This window comes from Buteo buteo, chromosome 27 (genome assembly GCF_964188355.1).
Source record: "Buteo buteo chromosome 27, bButBut1.hap1.1, whole genome shotgun sequence".
NCBI classification, from domain to species: domain Eukaryota; kingdom Metazoa; phylum Chordata; class Aves; order Accipitriformes; family Accipitridae; genus Buteo; species Buteo buteo.
In genome coordinates this window covers 11,165,019-11,183,829 of record NC_134197.1, presented here as the reverse complement: position 1 = coordinate 11,183,829, position 18,811 = coordinate 11,165,019, and the positions used below count along the sequence as shown (strand labels likewise).

Here is an 18,811-nt window from a genome sequence, read left to right as displayed (position 1 = left end):
TTCTCTCCTGGCATGGAAGAACCCTTCTTACATCAACAGCAAGGAGAACATCCTTTGAAAGGTGCCTTTTTCCATTTTTTCACTGTTACATCTTTAGCAATATAGTCAGCCACTTGTTACAAAATGAGGCTGTGTAAAACTTTCTAAGTTGTAATACCAGGTACATGATCCAGGAACTTCCGCATCTCTTTAAAAGCAAAAAAAAGAAGGACATAAGTGAAGTGAAGTATAACATTAAAAAGAATGTACAGACATTGACCTGTCTGTGCTGAAGCTGCACAGTTAACACTTGTATGCTAAAGGGACTTGCTTAAAACAAAGATTCAGTTAGGAGCTCCACAGTGTTTCTGTAACGTCTTCTGTGATAGATCTGATTTACTTAGTGTAATTACAGACAGGTGAGCTGGCAGGTGCTGGCATTTTGCTAAAGAGACTTTGTTCTATAAATACTTAACAGTCTTGTGAGGACTGGATTTGGAGGTGGAAATTTTGCCTTACCTGAGAAATACAATCTATGTTTTGAAGAAAGTATCTGCTATAACTGTTTACTTTTGTGAAAACTGGATTGGAAAGGTAGAGCGAGGGTAGTGGGTTTTTTCTGCTGGTTGGTTGTGGGCAGGCCCCGGTGCCCTGGCTCTCCTCTCGCCCTGCGGAGTGGATTTAACTCTGCTGCTCCCACGACTGGTTTTCTTACTGTTCATGCACGGACAACCGGAGGAAAAATCCCTGGTCTTTAAGGAAAAACTGTTGTCTTTGGGACTGTCTGAAAATTTAGTTCTGTGGTTGCTGGGGGAGGGGATGGTGGTGCGGGTTTATTGGTAAATTTGGGACTTTACCGTGGTTATTTCCCAAACGCTTTCTTACAGTAACTTACGGCTAAGCTCTCGGTCGCAGGAGGAGGGGATTTCTGCACCCCGAACGTGTCAAAAATTGTTAGGCGGTAACGTGACCGGGCATGTTTTCTGGCAGCGCCTCTGACCCCGCTTCAGGCGGCGCCCGCTGCGGGGCCGGGGCCGGGCCCGGGCCCAGACCCCGACCCCGCCCGGGCCGGGCCCTCCCGCCGGGCCCCGGCTGCGGGGAGCTGCCGCGGGCGGTGCCGCCGCCGCTCCCCGCCGCGGTTTCCCAGCGCCCCGCGCGGCGCGGCGACGCCCGGCCCGGCCCGGCCCGGCGCGGCGCGGCCCTCGGGAGGAAGCGCGGAGCTGCCGCCGCCTCCCGCCCCGGGCGCTTCCCCGAGATGCCGCTGCTGATTAACGGGGAGCGGATCGACCTGGCCCGGCCCACGGGGGACATGATCCGCGCCTACCCCCACCTCGAGGTGAGGAGGCGGCGGCGGCGCGAAGGGGCCCGGCGGTGGGGCCCGCCCCGCCCTGCCCGGCGGGCGCCGAGCGGAGGAGCGGCGGGGCCGCGGGGCGGGGGCGACCGGGAGAAAACCCGCCGCCTCGGCCGGGCGAAACGGGTGGCGGAGCGGGGCGGCCCCGCGCTGAGGCGGGCGCGGGCAGGGGCGGCCCCGCGCTGAGGCGGGCCCGGGCAGGGGCGGCCCCGCGCTGAGGTAGCCCGGGCAGGGGCGGCCCGGCACCGCCGCATTCCCCGCGCTGTGACCGCGAAAAGGCAGGGGTTGACTGAAAATAAGTAAAAACCACGTCCCTGGAGGGGATTAGGGGCGAATGCCCTGAGGCGGAGGGCGGCCGCTTGGTGGGCGAGCTGTGCGGCCGGCCGCTCCCCTCGCGGGCTGGGGGGTCCGTCGGCCGGGCTGTCCCTTTTCCCTGTGCGAAATAACAAACACTGGTGACAGAAGTCAAGATAGCAACTTTTAGGAGGTTATTAAGCTCTCTTTCGATACATAAACGTTGTAATCCTAACGGCGGACGGTGAGCCAGGAACTGCTGAGCAGAGCTGGCTGGGAAGATGTTTCTCATCAAAAGATGCATCTTTATGGAAACCGAGTTTTTGCGGAAAACCAGTGCAAATTTGATAAAACTGTGAAGTGGTTTTTGAGCCCCAGGATGGAAATTCACTGCCTACCCAGCAGGTCTGTGACAGAGTGCTGCAGTAGTCACAGCCCAGGAATCTGCGTTTTCCATGCACTAAGCAAGCTAATAAATAGCAATATTTTGATAAGTACGAAATAAATATGCTGGATCATGGCAGTAGAAGACTGAAAATTTTGCATTTCAAAAGTTTTCTGTCTAGGTTAAACTTAGGAGATCAGCTCTGCTATTGTCTAATGTGATCTTTGCCAAGTCCTGTTGCTTTTTGTTGTACCTCCATTTTATCATCTATAAAGCAGGGAGAAGGGTTGTGTGTGTCTGTGGAACGATGGGATTTAACAGTTAACTAGATCAGTGGCAGGAAAGTGAAAAATTCTCAAAATTCAGAATACTCCGTAATAGAAAATATGTATGTTTCTCTCTGACCTGGATCCCTTTGCTTTTCAGAGGTGATGTTTCTGTCAAGTAATGGATACACCTGAGAATTCAGCCACTGTAGTCTCTATTATCATTTATCTTTAGGAAAAGGCAAAACTTCTGAGAAGTCAGCCTGCTCAAATTGTGGAACCCAAAGGTCTTCTATATGTCCAGCAGAGAGAGTTTGCAGTAACTACCCCTACAGATGGTATGTAGGAACATAAACATTTTTTCTTCTACTGAAGCAGTGATTGTCAGAGCGGAGTTCTTAAAATGTTTCTCTCCTTTAAAATAGGTTCTGTTTCCATTCTCGGATCAGATGATGCAACTACCTGCCACATAGTTGTGCTCCGACACACAGGTATCTTTAAAGGATGTTCAGAACAAAATCTGTACCCCTGAAGTAATGAATTAGTGTTGGTTTATGCTGCATTAATAAAATAAACTGCAGTTACTTTTATATAAACTTGAATCTCAAAAAGTCATAGCAAGTATTAACTAAATGACTTGTTCAGAGAATTGACATGTTTAGTGTCAGAGGTTCCATGTTGCAGTTGCTCAATGAGCAGATCCTAAACTTGATCTGCTCCTGTGGCCAGTGGGTAGTGGCAGTTGCAGACCTTGGCTGTGTTCAGCAGTTTGGGCCTGCAGGGTTTGGTAATAACAGAGGCAGAATTTGTGGAAAGATCCTCGCTACATGCTTGGATTTCTGCCATTAGAGATGTTGCCTGGTCCTGGTTAAGCGGGCACTTCTACCCTTCACATGAGTTCTGGTGATTTTATAATGGGGCACACAAAGAGGTTATTGCCGCATTCAGTCAGCCCGTATCTTCTGCTGGAGGCCGCTGTCCTGAGAGGAAGCGAGGTGGTGGTGGATGTAGCTCTTAGTAAACTGTTACTGATTTCAATTATGGTAGTGTAACAGCCTCCAACAACGTCATTAACTAACTGTCCTCTCACGTCTTCCTCAGGCAGTGGAGCTACCTGCTTGACACACTGCGATGGATCAGACACAGAAGCTGAGGTGTCGCTCATCATGAGTTCAGTAAAGTCTTTCTCTAACACCACAGGATTCGGAAGGTCAGCTCTGCACTTGGTTCTTGTGTACTGGTTTTCACAAAGGTTACTACAGTTTGTAAGGTGGGGAATTTTTATCTGATTACAAGGGGTGCAGACAAGGTAATTGTGCAGGAAATACCTCTTGATCAGGAACCACACGTAAAGGAAAACAATTTCCTTGATGATGATTTTGAGGGTATTTTTAGCAGTGGTTTAAAGCATGGTTCTGTTCTGAATAGCGTCTCTGTAAAATGCCGTTGTGAGGTTTTGTGTTTACTGTTTTGCAGTTAACTTTTGTTTCAGATGTGCAAAATTTTCCAAAGAACTGGTTTTGGTTTTATATTATTCCTTCCAGACTGTTGGTCTTGTAAATTCCTTTTGGGATCTGAGAATCCATCTGGGATTTTTCTAAGTCCCACATTAAAAAAAAAAAAAAAAAAAAAAGGTAGTGGGGTGGGGCAGGACAGTGGGGAAAGAATGCTCTGAAATGGAATTTAGCAAACAAGGTTCTTCCTGGATGTGGAGGTTTTTGCCCCTGTAGTTTGATAAGAACAAAATCTCAGTGAACTTAGACGATACAGTCTCTAAAAACTCATGACTTGTCAGGACTTGCCTTTACATAGATGCTTCTCAGAGAAGAACCCTGCTGTATGGTCCAGAATAGTTCTGAGGAGGTCAGCGGAGCAAAAATCTTCATGTTTAATTAACCCTTTCTTGGGAACTGAAAGGTGGTTAAGTTCAGTCCAAACCAGAGGTGCTGACAATTGGGGATACCACTGGGTTAGATAGAATTGCATGTATATAATGCCTCTTAAAGTTGTTAATTTGTGCTCTTTCCTGGATGATCCCTGAAGTGTTCAGAATGGAATTACCATAACTTGCCATGTAATGCAAACCAACTTGGTGCATGTGACTGTAACAAGTGAGGCTACTCTAATGATTGCTTTGCAGTTTGGGCTGGGGATTATTTTGTAAAGCTATTCACTTTGGGATGTCTTTTTAATTGCTGTTTCCTGTTATTCCATCTCTGTTAGGCTGGAAGTGCACCTAGTTGGAGGTTTCAATGATGATAGGCAGTTATCACAAAAACTTACTAATCAGCTTCTTAGTAAGTTCACATTTTTTCCACTCTCATGTCCAAAAAAAAAATAGTTCTGACTGGATTTGGGTTAAAGTTTGTTTGTAATCTGAGCCCCCTGTCATTTAATGGAAAGAAATCTGGATTCGTTTTGAAGGGTGTTTTCTCTACCTGAGACCTTGGTGTGGAGAGGGGCTGGACTTCTGAGGTTCACATATGGCCAGCGTGTGGGATGGAGGGTCTAAACTTGTAACTTCTTCCTGGCTTATATTCTAGTGTGTAGAATTGGGGTGCAGTTCAGCGGGGCTTGATTCCTGCTGCCGATACGCTACCTGATCTTGGTCAAGTGTTGTCACTGTCTAAATCTATATATGTGGGTGACTTACTTAATATTCATTTCATACCTTGATGTGATGAGATGAAATTTAATTATTGTTTGGAATTGTCTGACGAAAAATGTTATGTCTCTTTATAAAATCGATAGTCCAGAGAAGTGATTGCAGTGCTTTACAAATAAATTGGAAATGTAAAGTACCTGCTTACCTGTAAGTGCTCTGGCTTGTGCTAAGCACTTTCTGAGTGTGGAGAGGCCTTGGCCCCACTGGAAGGGGAAGGGGCAGGGACAGGGGCAGATGTCAGGATTGGAGGGAGGTGGCCAAGGGGATAAACAAAAAGGGAAACGGAACCTGCAAAGGTTCCGGGATGCACCCTCGTGGCCATTGCACCCAGTGATTCCTGTTATCTGTGTTTTATGTCGTATGAGAGTTCTGTACAGAACAAAGTATTTTGGTTAATTTATTTTTTTAACCTTCTGATGCATCTTTCATGCATCAAGTTAAAATTTGAAACAATAATGCTGTATTGCTATTAGAACTTTGGGGGAAAAAAAGGTTTTTCTCCTAGTGTGTGGGATGGTGAAAAGCAGAATTAATTTACAGCTAATGAAAGACTGCATTTGCTCACTATATCTGTAACAATTTAGGAAAATACATTTAAATATAAGCTGTTAAATGGATAGTGAACAAAAGCAGAGCTGATGTGATGCCAGAGCTAAACCAGTATCAGTAAAAGGAGTAAGTGGCACAACACTTCTTTAGCATGTTTTTGCTATTACAAATGGCTACTCTCTGTAAATTACTGTTATGTTTAGTAGCTGTGGCTTTAATTTTATAGAAGTTAGTTTGAAGCAAATCTGCAAAACACTCTTTGCTCTGTTGCCTTATCTAGGAACAGTGCGTTAGGTATCTCTGCCCATCTATTCTGCAGTGCGCAGCACTGATAATGCCCCCTCGTCTATATACAGCACCTGCTTTGCCACCAGTCAGTCTTATACATTGCTGCTATCGTTGTTGCTGTAGGAGCATTTGATCTCCAACCAGATGATGTTCATTTGGTGACTTTCTGCGTAACAGGTAAGAAAACGTTTCCTTGGTTTTTGAAGTATCTTTAGCCACTGAAATCAAAGCACTGGGGTCTTTACATGCATGGCTTTTTTATCCATTGTGTAAGAAAGAACAGCACAAGACCTCCGTAACGATTTGTAATTTTTAGTTTTATGGCTGGTAGTGCGTGTGGTGGTGTCACATAGACAGTGTAGTGAGGATTCTCTCCTTACCAAGTGCCGCTGAAATGCAACTGATTGTAGAACCACTCATGATCATTACCAGGTTATTTCGCCACCGTTGTCCTGTGGAAAGCGGCTGTCTGTCTATGGATATCTTAAGAGGCAATTGAGAGAGGCACTTAAGAGACCTTTGACCTGCCAGCTTGTTAGACCTGCCTCCCTGCAGGTTCAAATGAATTCATAAACTCATTCAGTTAGTTCATAGTGTGTGATGTCACATAAAGGAAGAAATAATTTCCTTTTCTTTGTATCACATTCAGGTCGTATTTCTTATCATCTCTGCATTTCAGTGCTATTGGTGACTTACATCTTTGAAACTTGGTATCATGGTAGTTTTGCATTGTGGGTTTTTTTCTTGTAAAGTGCCTGTGCAGAAAGGGGAGTGACAGTTGACTGGAGTTGGCTACACTGTTAGGAGATAAAGAGTTCTACTCCAGGCTCCAAGGGTGGTGTTATTGACCTGTACCTTCTTTTCCATATTTCTTTTAGGCTTCCTTGGTTTTTTTCTGTCTTTATGCAACATCAGATCTGTTCTCTGATAACACACAACTAAATGTTGCCCAGAAAAAAATGCAAAGCTCTAAGAGTTTGACCTTTTTTTTTCCTTACAGAACTAAATGACAGAGAAGAAAAGGACATTCACTTTCCAATCATTTATGGAATAGGTGAGTTAAATTAGAATTTAGTTTTTTTTTGTAACTGGATTGCTTTTCAGATGCCATTAGTAAATGGGCTGCTTTTAATGACTAGGTAATGCCCGTCCTAGAAGTTTTGCTGTTGGAGGCGTAGGTAGAAATAGAAGTTTTCTTCTGGTACCACAGTTAGGTAGATGCACACATGGAAGTGGCTGTGTACAAATGCAAGCAGATTTTTTTTTTCATTTAACAACTGAACTGTACTTATGATTTTGTCAATATCAAGCTACTGTACTAACCTTTGGGGTTAGAATTCAGCCTTCTTTTCATTGTTCATTCTGTGTTTTTTCTAATTGTAGTATCTCTGAAAATGTTCTTCTGGAATATTGAAATGCTGCCAAAGCAAAATAAGTAGAAATATGCTATCACAGGCTAAGGGGTCTGTGGTACTGAGAAATACAAGTATAGTATTTGATGGGTTCTAAAGTTCCTGCAACATAGTTGTGTCAGGGACATGGTCGTTTTAAACAAGTGTTTGGTAAGAATGAACTGTTTCTGTATTTAAACTCTTACTTCCTACCAGCTGTGAATGTTAAAACAGCAGAGATCTTCCCTGCAACCTTCCCAGAAAAAGGGCCGGATGAGGATTTGCGTTCAGCCCATGTTTTAACAGGAGCAACAGTGAGTAAAAATAACAGGGGGGAAAAGGGTATTTTTGCCAGAAGGGGAGACCAGTTAGGGGCAATGAAATGTTAAAAGTTTAAGGAAAAACTAGTTTGGTAGTGTTCTGTCAGTAGCAAAACAAATGAGAAAGATGGAAGAGGAGAGGCAAAGGATAATGGTGGAGATCAAACCACTTGTGCAAGGGGTAAGCCTTGTCTTGGAAGTACAGCTCTTTGACGTGCCGTTATGACTAGCCCTACAGCTTTCAGCAGGATAACTTATGTAAAGAGATTCAGGTCATGGGCATAATCCCAGCAATCCCAGCAGTGTCTTTCAGTTCTGGGTGTGTTGTTACAGTTTAATGTCTTGTTTGTCAGAATAATTGGTTAATCTTAATGCAGTAGGAATGAAGTGGGGCTGAGCTGGCATGCAGTATGTCTAAGACAGAAGCTGCTGCTTAAGGCCTTCCAGATTAAGTGAATTTGCTGTCTCTCTTGTCTGTGTAAGCATTGTCTAACTCTTAAGGCTGCCTGTGTTGTTACAGCTGACTAACATTTATGATGCAAAGATGGAACAACTACATATTGGGCCTTATTTCTGGAGGCCTTTCCCACATGTGGATTTCTGGTTGGAACAAGATGATAAGCAGATTTTACAGGTACCTGAAACTGACCTTTTTTTTTTCTTTTTTTTTCCTTCTAGCTGAGTAGAGAGAGGGGTACAGTCTGTCAAAACTCTTCCCAGTGTACTCGGGGGGGGGGGGGGGGGGGGGGCGGGGAGGATAATCTTATTAAAAGACAGAATAACGGAGAACTTAGTATTCTGGATGTCAAGCAGCTCTTGCTACCATCTTGTTTTTCAGAATCTTTCCACATCGCCCCTGGCTGAGCCACCCCACTTTGTTTCTCACATTAGATCTACATTAACATTTTTAAAAGAGCATCCATTTCCATCTCGCTCCCTGTTTCCTGACAGGAAACCTCGCATCTACAAAAAAAACAAAGAAGGGTTGTGGGAACAGGTTTGTTCTGATAAGATCTAACCTGGAACCGAACACCACAACTACTTTAGGGAAGTATAGTCTTGCAAGAAGAGCAATGTGTTGCAGAAAGCATATTGCTGGTCACAAATACCATTGTTCTGTGCTTTTCAAAATAAAGTATTTTGACAGAAGTAACTTGCTTTTTCTGCATTACTTATGTAGGAATCACTGGTAATCTGAAGTAAGAATTGGGCTTTATTTATGTTCTCTTGCTCCAATGCAGTAATTTAATTGGCACAGATAAAGAGAGGTAGCAGTGTGGAGAGACTGAAAAGGGAAGTCATTACATCAGTGTGTACTTTAGAAAATGGTTTTCCACACAAAGTGAAAGTTGTACGCACTTAAAGCTTATTGAAACATGGGGAAGTATTCTTCAACAATAACTTAATTCAAGAGTAATAATTTGAAGAATCTTTATTGAAACATTTAGATAGTATCTAAAGAATGAAGCTCATTCCAACAAAACTACTGGTTTAACACTTCCAAATATAAAAACATTAAAAATTAATCCTTGTGGAGATAACTTTATCCCCAACAAATTACTCTTATTAACATACTTCATTGCACCAAAGAAACCAATGAGGAAGACTAGTCAACTTAATTGTTTTTGCACTTTAGAAAAATTGCACTGATCTTCATAAATTACCCCAACAGCAAAATTAACCTTGTTCATGGCATCCCAGCCCCACAGGATCTAGAAGCTGAGAGTCAAATCAGGTGACAGTACAATTCAAAACCCCCACATTTTTCAGATTATGAAAGTCAGTCCTGCTACCACTACAGCCATTATGGTGTTAATGTGTACCTTTTGGGGGGAGAAAAAAAAGACCCAACAAAAAACAACGAAGCAAACTACAGTGCTTGTATCCAGTTCTACAGGGATGGGATGGGTTTCCTCAAAAATCAGATACCTTGAGGAAAGCAAGCTTTTCCAAAGCTCTCCTTTCCACAAGAGGCTCTCAAAATTTGCAGCAAAGTGATTAAGATAATTCAGGGGGGCAAGGGAAGACTTCTACACCTTAACTTTTGATTTATCCAAAGCTTTGCTTGTGCATTAAGTAGTCCTAGACGCTATGAAGTTGTGCTGTAGTGTAAATAATAACCTATATAATTTCTTTGAATCTGTACAATTCCTACCATAGGTAAGTTACTGTTATTCAAAAAATAAGTAAGTGTTGAAACCATCACAAATGTATTGGTTTTTCAAGCTTTACTACAACTATCTTTAAAAATACACAACAGAAAACTCCAGTTACACTACATAAATGTGTTCAATAGTATTTGGTTTAGAAATGCCGTGCAAAGGAACATAATGGTGCATTGGTGATTCTTTCCAGTGGCAGAAGCAAGAAGCCATTTAGGCATGCAGAGGCACTATTTCTTTCTAAAAGGCTTAAAACTCATTAACTTAGTTCCCACTGGACCTAGGGCCTTAGCTGAATGGGTCAAGTCATACAACAGCAGGAAAAAATGGTTGATGGCAAGGTACTATTCAGTGACTCCTATATACACCACAGGCATCCATCCCTAATGCTCACCGCACCACAACTGTTTGGCAACGTTCTTTATCAGGTAAAAAAAAAAAAAAGAAGCAAAACAGAGCTAGTGTGACTTCAGTAGATGTTTTGCAGGAGAGGCTAAACTGAATTTTAAGTATTAAAAAAGGTGAACAATTGGCAGTTGATTTTTTTTTTTTAAAGTGTAGTAACATAAAGTAAGATCATTTTACAATTATTGGGTGCAACTGTATTCTTAATCCTGTGTATGGCTGATTGGTTAGTTAGCAACTATTATCATGCTTAGATTGCTATAGGAAGGATAACTGCCAATTGTTTTTACAAATGTTTATGAGCACTTAATAAATTTCACTAGTACTTTGGTGACACCAACATGTAGAGAGGATTAAAGCAACTGTAACAAGTGTACAATAAGACAAATCTCTGTCCCATGGGGGGAATTTATATTTGTGCAAAATCCCAGTTAATAAGTTACAGTAGTTATTACTGTACTAGTGTGTGGCACTGTTCACATTTTAAACGCTTCATTAATACCCTGCCTCCCAGGGCACAGGCTTCCTCAGCCAAGTCTGAAAGCCACAGGCTGGATTTTATCTTTGACCTTCTTGTTCCTCTACCTTCGTGCAGTCACGTGGCAATTTGTCACTTTGAATGTCCTCAGTGTCTGTCTTTGTTGCCTGTGCCACCTCCTTCTGCTCCTCTGCTTTTTCTGTCTCCAAAGGTCCCTGCTCTTGGCCAGGGAATAGAGCTGGGGGTCTCTGATCCACCTTCTCCAGATCATCACAGTGGCTGACTGAACTGGTCTCACTGAATGCATCAGAACTTCTTAGAGACCTTTTAAAAATCTTCTGACCTGTAGAAGTGTTTGAAGAATACAGTACCAATGAAGGCAGCAAATACAAAATGTGCTACGCACAAGTTAAGTTTCAAAGAAAGTATCTGAATTTTACAATGACAAAGAAATAGATTTTATTTGAGTGCTAACTTCTACCCTAACCATAGACCTACTTTCTTGCAGATGCAGATACGTATGCAAGGCAATAGCACCTCTTATTTTATCCTACGTACACAGAGACTGTTAAAAGTCAGCTGAAAAACAAGCTGCCTGCATGCACAGTGAAGTCATTCTGGGGTAGAAATTTGCACTGAAAATCACAAGTGGAAGCCAGCCAGCTCAAAAGGCGAGTTAAAACTATGGTTTTCCTGCCAGTCGAATCAACATTAATTATTAATACAACTACCCAGAAAGTGCCATAGATATAGTAGATCTTCACCTTAGAATGACTTTGTCCACAAAATATTAGGTAGCAACAGAAATACAGTTGCTCAAATACATGATTATACATTGTTTATGCTTTTATTTCAAATAAAACCTTTGGCATGTTTGCCTGCTGATTTTTAAAACTCAATAACCTCATAATATTCCAGAGGAAGATTCCAGACTTCATGGGCAGTTGTCAGTTCATGGGATAATAACTTCCTGAAGTCTCAAGAAGAATTCTTGGGAAGAAAACAGACTGGGATGGTGTTCTGTGCCATGTTTAAATTAAGGTTTTTAATGGTGGAATTAAGGCACTAGAAGATAAGTTCTAGTTCCAGATATTATGAAAGATGGAAAATCATGCTGGTCTTTCTGTGTCGTGCAACTCGGATGGCAGGATGTTTTAGCAAGTTTTAGAAATAAAACTGAGACATAGAAACTTACCAGGAAGTCTTTGCTTTGCAAGGCTGGAAGTAGGAGTTGGTGGTGGAGTAGTGCCTGTTCCTTGGGCTTTTGATACATACGTAGATTCTGTGGATTCTAGAGAGCCTACAGGTTAAAAAAAAAAAAAAGTATCAAGTTGAATATAGCACAAACTAGACAAGTTTTCTGTTCATCTGTATTCAAAAGGTATGTAACAATCTTCTTTTTAACACACATTTCTGCAACTGCATTTGCTAGGTTGAGTTGAAACTGCCAGTTGATGGTAATCCATTTCCGAGTACCTGGGGACATGAGCGCGGAGACTTACAAAGACAAATTAAGTTTCCCCTCACACTCACTTCACATATTCCCAGCTGCAAGCTATTGAGCAGTGCGCTTGGAGGGGGTATCTAGCTATGAGGGGACTAAGTATTCCCAAGGAAACCCTGCTGTTCTCTGCTGTAAAAGCCTTCCAGCTGGTGCATCAAGAATCAGCAAGAAAGATCCCAAATACAGCAGAAGGCCTTCCTCACTGTTTACAGAGACACACAGACAGATGGACTATTGTTCTAGGTCCAACAGACATTTTGCCGAGTTCAGGAATATTCTTAAGACTCTGCCACAATTTTTACAGTGAAAATTTATAATTGCAGAAAGTATTACATTAGTACATCAGTCTTAATGATGTAAAAGCTATAGACAGCTCTTTTCATGTCAACAGACTTGAATTACAAATATATGAGTAAAATAATAGTCTTTACGTTGTAATATTCCATTCATTCCTGTCTCCCACAAAGCCCAGTTCACGCTAGTCCTCGGCTAGTTTCAGCCTGTCCTTGTCAGACATTGCACTATTTAGCATGCAAACTAGTACTTTATCAGTGTGGCAATAGGCAGATGATAGCTCAAATCAGGATTTCAGACAGAGACATCAAGTTCTAGTAGCACAGCAGAACATCCGAGTGCCACTTTGCAAGCACACTCAAGAGGATGCATGTGCACATACATGGCAAAGCAATGTTAAGACCTGAGCTACCCTGCTAGCTTACGTATTAATAAACACAGCATAAACACCAAACTTTTGCAGCATATGTAGCCAAAAGTCACAGAAATTATCCCTCTGTTAATAAATGCCCACGTCTAATACAGCTTTTTTAATGTGACTCAGCATGCAAGAATAAAATGTAAACTGTACAAGTGAGGTTAGCAGATTGTCTTACTGGGTGTTACAGAAATAGTGAAGAGTGTGTTCTTTTACATCCTGAGGGTGGATTATGTCACTCACGATCAAATCGGCACAAAAAAGCGTGTTGCAATTTTAGTATAAAATTGGAACAGTTCTGACGACAGCATAAGGTGGCTGTGGATGCACTGAGTCCTACCTGCTGTTAAATTAAATGTTCTTCCCTTTGGTGAGGCTTGGAATGGAGAAAACCAGTTCAGCACAGAGCCTACTACAGGTATTTGTCGTAGCAGTCCCTGCAAAGTACACAATCAAACACTGGCTGGTGAGCAAGCTACCTGTGTTGTGACAAGTTATTTCAAGTTACCTAGACAACTAATGTTTATAGCCTTACCTCTTCCAGAAGTCGTTCTTCATTTGCCTTCTGAAGCTGAAGTTGTGCTTCCTGTATCCCTTTTCTAACAACTTCCGTCATGTTTTCCAACAGCTAATAAAAACCAGAAATTGTATTATTACATATATTACTCCAACTTGAAATTGTCTTTTTAGTTCAGGTTTTGAGGATATAATCATGGTAGTCAGATATTTTTCTAATTTAAGACAGTATTTGACAATCACTGTTTCGTTATAACTAAATTAAAGAATGTACAGGCTCACTGCAGGATTTTTAAAAGATATACCCAGAGGACAGAATGTCATTTTAAACAGGAATGGTACGTAGTTTTCTTTTACTTAGAAATGAGCCTGCGACCCAAATTATTCAAAGATCTGCTTAGCACATCTGCTTAGTTCATCAGATGCTGAATCTGACTGGGAAGAATTTTTAGGTTCATGGAGTACATTTTGGTTTATAGAAGTACCCAGGACTTAAACCAGCCTCACAGTAAGCCTAACCAGGTATGTGTCAATCTAGGTTCAACTTTGGTTTTCAAATTTAATATACGACTGCCATTCTGATCCTTGTGGCATCCTATGCCAGCATCAGTGATGTTTTACACTGCAAAGGACAAGCAGCTTACTGGGAGAGCTGTAGAGGCAGTAAAAGAACAAACCCAAGAGATCAAAAAACCAAAGTCACAGTTTTGTCTTGTGCAAGAGAAATGCCAATTTCCATAACTTAATATGGGTTTTATTATTACACAAGGCCTAGATGACAGGCACTTCCTCCACAATATAAAAAATTTGGGTTACTGTTGGTTAATAAAAACAAAGGAGAAAGAGGAAGCTGCTCCTTTTCCTTGGGGGAGAGGCAAACCAGGAATTCACCACTACAGCAAGCTAAATACCCCAAGGTACTGACTACAGAAGGGGTTGCATTTAGAGTACAAGGAGGAACCACTGCGTTCTCTGGTCCAGTCAAGATGTTTGTCTTAAATTTTGGTTCTGCCTTTTAGCATACTTAATCTATACATCTTAAGGGCTTGCTGATACTGGAGCAGTTTTTTTCTAAAAGCTTCCCCTTTGTACTAAACTTCATGTGTCTAAGCGATGCAAGTGTCATTCTCACAGATTGGTTCTGCTTCTCGGTTTTGGATCAAATGGTGTAAGATCCTTTCAGTACCACAGTTTTCTTATAGCTGGTTCCAAGGACTGCACCTTTCTGAGTCCTCCACTACTCTTTATTCCTCCCTAGAAGCTTCAGGATCAGAGTGGCCCATATTCCAACATTCGGTTCCTATTCTCTCAACTACAATAGTTAAAAAACTGAAGGTACTCTACAGGTAAACCACCTTTCATCTCACCCCCAAAGCAGCACAGGAAGTCAAGACCAGGCAGAACATCTCCAGAAAACGCTGCTAGAAAAAATTTCATTGCCAAAATCAACATATTCCCGCAGGCAGCAATAGGCAAAGGATTTCTGAAGTTTTATTTATTTTTTAGGTGAGGAAATTAACTGCCCAACACTAGAGGAATGAAAAGGACAGACATTTGTTTGTGATGCAGGCCATTTAGGAATTCTACTTTAGAGAACATTTGGAGAACTCTGATCAGGTAAATGCTTTTACAAAAAGGAGTTGCATCATCAGCTTTATTACTTCAATAGGTAATTTGTAATTTCCATTTTTAAGCCACCAATGTAAATTTTTTCACACATTTTAGGGCACATTCTTATCTCAAAGCTGGTATATAAACAATCATCTCAATCCCATTGAATGATGAGAAACACCAGCTCACAATCAGGCACCTTCCCTTTTGGTTTTGGGTTGGGTTTGGGGTTTTTTTTTGACAGCTTAAATTTTAGTGATAAAATGAGCCTATTTCAGTACTACTAAAGTTTTTCATTAGAAGTTCTGAACACAGGACCATGAACTTAAATCAAGACATCCTCAGAATATTATAATCCTGTAACAAAAGTTCTCCTTATGTGGACACAGATTATTACTTCCACAGTAATTAAATAGTTTGTTGCGGGAAAGTACAATTTTTACTTTCACAAAGAACCAAACCATGTCCTGAAGCCAATATGGAAAGGAAAAAATAAAAGGTGCTGAAATGCTCTGTGATTTACATACTCGTGAATTTTCTTCAATTTCTCTGCCTGTTGCTGCAATAGTTTCAACTAACTCCGACACATCCAGATCCTCAGTTACCATGCCAATATAAACACAGTTCTTCTGCCCTCCAAACTCTGGACCTGTGAACACAGGGAGAATCAAGTCTTTTGACGTACAAAAATGCATTCTCACAATAGGTGCAACACTCATGCTTGCGAGTCTGGAAATCCTAATACATACCCCCACACACACACACTTGAGTAATTAAAAGCAGTATCTGCATAGGTATAAATTATGCAGACTAAAAAAGCTCAGCACTGTGAGTTTTCAAAGAGAGAAGAGAAAACAACATCAAAACAAGAAAAACAGTTGTATAATAAATATCAGTGTTGAACATGTTTCAAATTCATTTACAGAATTACTTGGTTCCACAGTTCTAGGGCACTTAATTTTTGAAAGCTGACTAGAAAAAGATCAGAGTTCTGAGTAAGCAAATTCTTATTATTTCAGCTATAATGTGGCACTATGTAAATAGGAAAGTGCTGCTAATTATCATTAAAGTCATCTGAAGCTTTTAATCTAGCCACAGAAAGCAGTGAACTCGTCAGTGGGTTTTGAATGAGATCTGCTTTTCATTAAATACAGCACTAACTGAGAAGGCTCAGTTTACAAAGAGGAACACTGCAGCTTTTATTCTTTCTGACAAGGAAGCACTTTTTGGTCTAGTTGCTCAGAAGTCCGTTTTCACAGGTATTTCTGAGAACAGTGCACCTTGCTCACCCTGCTGAACATTTACCCACTGAAACAGGGGTGAGGAGGAAACAAAGTTCCAGATGTTGTTTCTACAATAACCATATACACAGCAGTGTAATTTTGCATTATAATGACCTATGTACAAATGACCTACTGAACCATTATAACACAGCCAGTAAAATGACTATTAGCTTGAACAGAAGTTTTTTAAATAGTGCAGTTACCCAAAGAAAAAGTGAGATCCGACTCCAGCTCATTTAATTTTTTCAGAAGTTCTGTATTGATTTTTTCTAGTTCTTTTTCTTGTTTGTCATCATTCTTCCCATCACTGTGATAGTTGTATCTTCAAACCAAGCCAGAAGATAATTTCACTTTACAGTACATATGAAAATATAGACACATTTAGCATGTTTCTACAAAATTCTCTATTTTATGAACCAAAAATCTCAGAACATTATAGCTTAGATCAACACATTTATTGGCATTTGTAACCAGAGATTTGGGTGGGGCGAGCTTGCGCTGCAAACTTCACTGAACATAACAAATTTCTAGGTAATATACTGATTATATTTCAACTATTTTGACTATGCAGAATCCTTCCCAGAAGACTGTATCAGAAGATCAGAACAGACACTTGAAAGGTTTTTTGACATGGTATTCAGTATATAAGTTAATCCCATTATAGATAAAAAAGTAAGTTATGCTTGGCCAAATACAGTAAGATGCACTTGCATATTACATATCCATCTAACAGATCCACACACTGCCTCCAATATTAAAACCATTGCCCTAATTTTGTTAAAACAGCTCTTCGGCTTTTCTTTAAAAAAAATAATCAAAGTAAAGAGCATTAAAAAGGTAATTTTTTTAAAAAGCACTCAAAAGCTTCAACTGAGTGCAAAGCTAGATAATAATCAGTAAACAATACATTCATATCACCACTGAAAAGACCACATATTCCTTTCTGTTAACGCACAGTCTGTCCAAATATATAATGAAGAAAATATTGAAAAATTTACCTTACAACACCTAATCCTGGCCAGCTAAGATCTTCAATATACAACAGGCCTACTGTTCTTCTCACTTCTTGCTCAAATTCCTCTCTCAGTTGCAGTGTACTTGTCAATACTGGTATCTTCATTTTCAAGCAGTCTACTAACTGATCAACATCTTGTATTTCAGTTCCTAAAACTAAAGAACTGATGTGTTAGTATGTGATAAAAGTGAACGGACATCAAATAGATGTCTGAATTAAGTAATCTGTAAAGAAGCCACTCTAAGTCAATCATAAATACAATTTACAGACAGTATTGAAATATCTTGATCTATATAAAACAGTGTTTATCCTTCAGTTATCTATCCACTGATACACCAAAGTGGAGAGAGCTAAGGATTTCATAAAAAGTAAGACCAATAAAAAGGATTTTCTGATGTTACAAATTAATAAGGACAATACCTATTTTCATTACATCAGTAGCTAGCAGCAGAAAAATGCCTCTTCCCATAGCCTAACAGATCATGAATTAGCTTCCATGCTGGTTTAAAACAAAACAAACAAAACATCACAGCATCATCAAGTAATTTTATTCTAAAATCTACTTTTCTGTATACACCAGGATCCTCTCATGTCAGCGTCAGGTGTTTTGATAGCCTAAGGCACTCTTCCCACACAAGCTAAAAGGAGATACCATGCATCACCCCGAGCCCCTGCAGGTTGCTCTGTGCATCTGCTGAGTCTAAACAAAGTACATATACGGTGCTGGCTTAAACATTAAATTTAAGACACTTTCCAAAACACAGATTTTTATTCCCAACCCCCCATCAGTAATTATAGAAAAACCTCGAGGTTTAGTAAATAATTCTTCTAGTTAAGTAGCAATATTTTGAACACAAGCACCATTTCAGTGTTGCAACACCTCTGTAGAAAGGTCAAGCATCTTGGGTTGAGCAACTGAGAGGAGGAAAGGCAGGAATGATTTATCCTTCATATTTCGCTTATAACTGTTAGAAACAAAGAGCTTCTCCCCTTGTTTTTCCTAGTGAATTTAAGAAATAATCAGTAAAAGTCTTTCTCTGCAGAGGTGGTGAGGCAATGTCACCCACAACAGCTGAGCTACCACTAACGCACCCATTGCCATGGCGCAGCAGAATGATAAAGCCGAGATAGTTTTGTTTTGTTTGTAAGAAAATCCTCACCATAGAATATACTAAAGAGTTTCTTGAGTATATCTGCTTTTATACCAGGAGGTTGTTGTACAATTCTATAGCAAGTCTCAGTTTTTACAAGTGGCTAAATTAAGTGAATGTTACCTGCAGAAGTCATTAGTGGGCTAAAACGCACACACGTGCCTTCATCTTCCAGTTCTACCACATCAACTCCACTGGCAGGGACCAGCTGTGCCAGCTGCTCTCCTAGCTGAAGGGATAAGGCGCAGTTAAAAAAACACACAGAGCGTGACCTCCTGCAGTCGCTGACTCAGGCTAGACTCTTCCCACCATTAAGGGGAACCACACACTAAACACAGTTTTCTGTATTTCTCAAAATCACTTCTTACGATAAAATACTTCAGCTTGCTGGTGGTACGACAAAGTTGGACATATACTTAAAATAATGAAAATTCAGGGTAAGCTACAAGTGTTACAAGTCAGAAGTTTCTGCAAAATTGTCACTGT

At 40.8% G+C, this 18,811-nt stretch overlaps 2 protein-coding genes across 7 annotated transcripts in view; one reads left to right on the top strand and one right to left on the bottom strand.

The window, feature by feature from the left end:
- Positions 1–954: 954 nt before the first annotated feature.
- On the top strand, positions 955–8,659 carry NTAN1 (N-terminal asparagine amidase). 4 transcript variants are annotated; one of them, XM_075058590.1, is made up of 10 exons: positions 959–1,315; positions 2,511–2,613; positions 2,701–2,766; positions 3,377–3,485; positions 4,499–4,572; positions 5,901–5,954; positions 6,778–6,831; positions 7,385–7,482; positions 8,009–8,122; positions 8,302–8,548. In XM_075058590.1, exons 1-10 carry the CDS (start codon positions 1,235–1,237, stop codon positions 8,350–8,352), a joined length of 804 nt encoding a protein of 267 aa, XP_074914691.1. In that variant the 5' UTR covers positions 959–1,234; the 3' UTR covers positions 8,353–8,548. The 4 variants fall into 4 exon arrangements, 3 of the variants coding, with proteins under 3 accessions (XP_074914691.1, XP_074914690.1, XP_074914693.1); XM_075058589.1 differs by having other exon boundaries at positions 964–1,315; positions 8,327–8,659; XM_075058592.1 differs by having other exon boundaries at positions 1,188–1,315; positions 2,436–2,613; positions 8,327–8,658.
- Positions 8,660–8,904: 245 nt separating this feature from the next.
- PDXDC1 (pyridoxal dependent decarboxylase domain containing 1) overlaps positions 8,905–18,811 on the bottom strand; it is a 34,478-nt gene continuing 24,571 nt past the window's right edge. For all 3 annotated transcript variants that reach the window (XM_075058586.1, XM_075058588.1, XM_075058587.1), the window contains exons 16-23: positions 18,449–18,554; positions 17,158–17,329; positions 16,363–16,481; positions 15,404–15,525; positions 13,285–13,377; positions 13,090–13,186; positions 11,729–11,833; positions 8,905–10,876 (exon numbers count right to left, since the gene is read on the bottom strand). In XM_075058586.1, the coding sequence (XP_074914687.1) occupies positions 10,614–10,876; positions 11,729–11,833; positions 13,090–13,186; positions 13,285–13,377; positions 15,404–15,525; positions 16,363–16,481; positions 17,158–17,329; positions 18,449–18,554 (1,077 nt within the window). In that variant the 3' untranslated portion in view covers positions 8,905–10,613. The remainder of the gene's footprint in view (positions 10,877–11,728; positions 11,834–13,089; positions 13,187–13,284; positions 13,378–15,403; positions 15,526–16,362; positions 16,482–17,157; positions 17,330–18,448; positions 18,555–18,811) is intronic.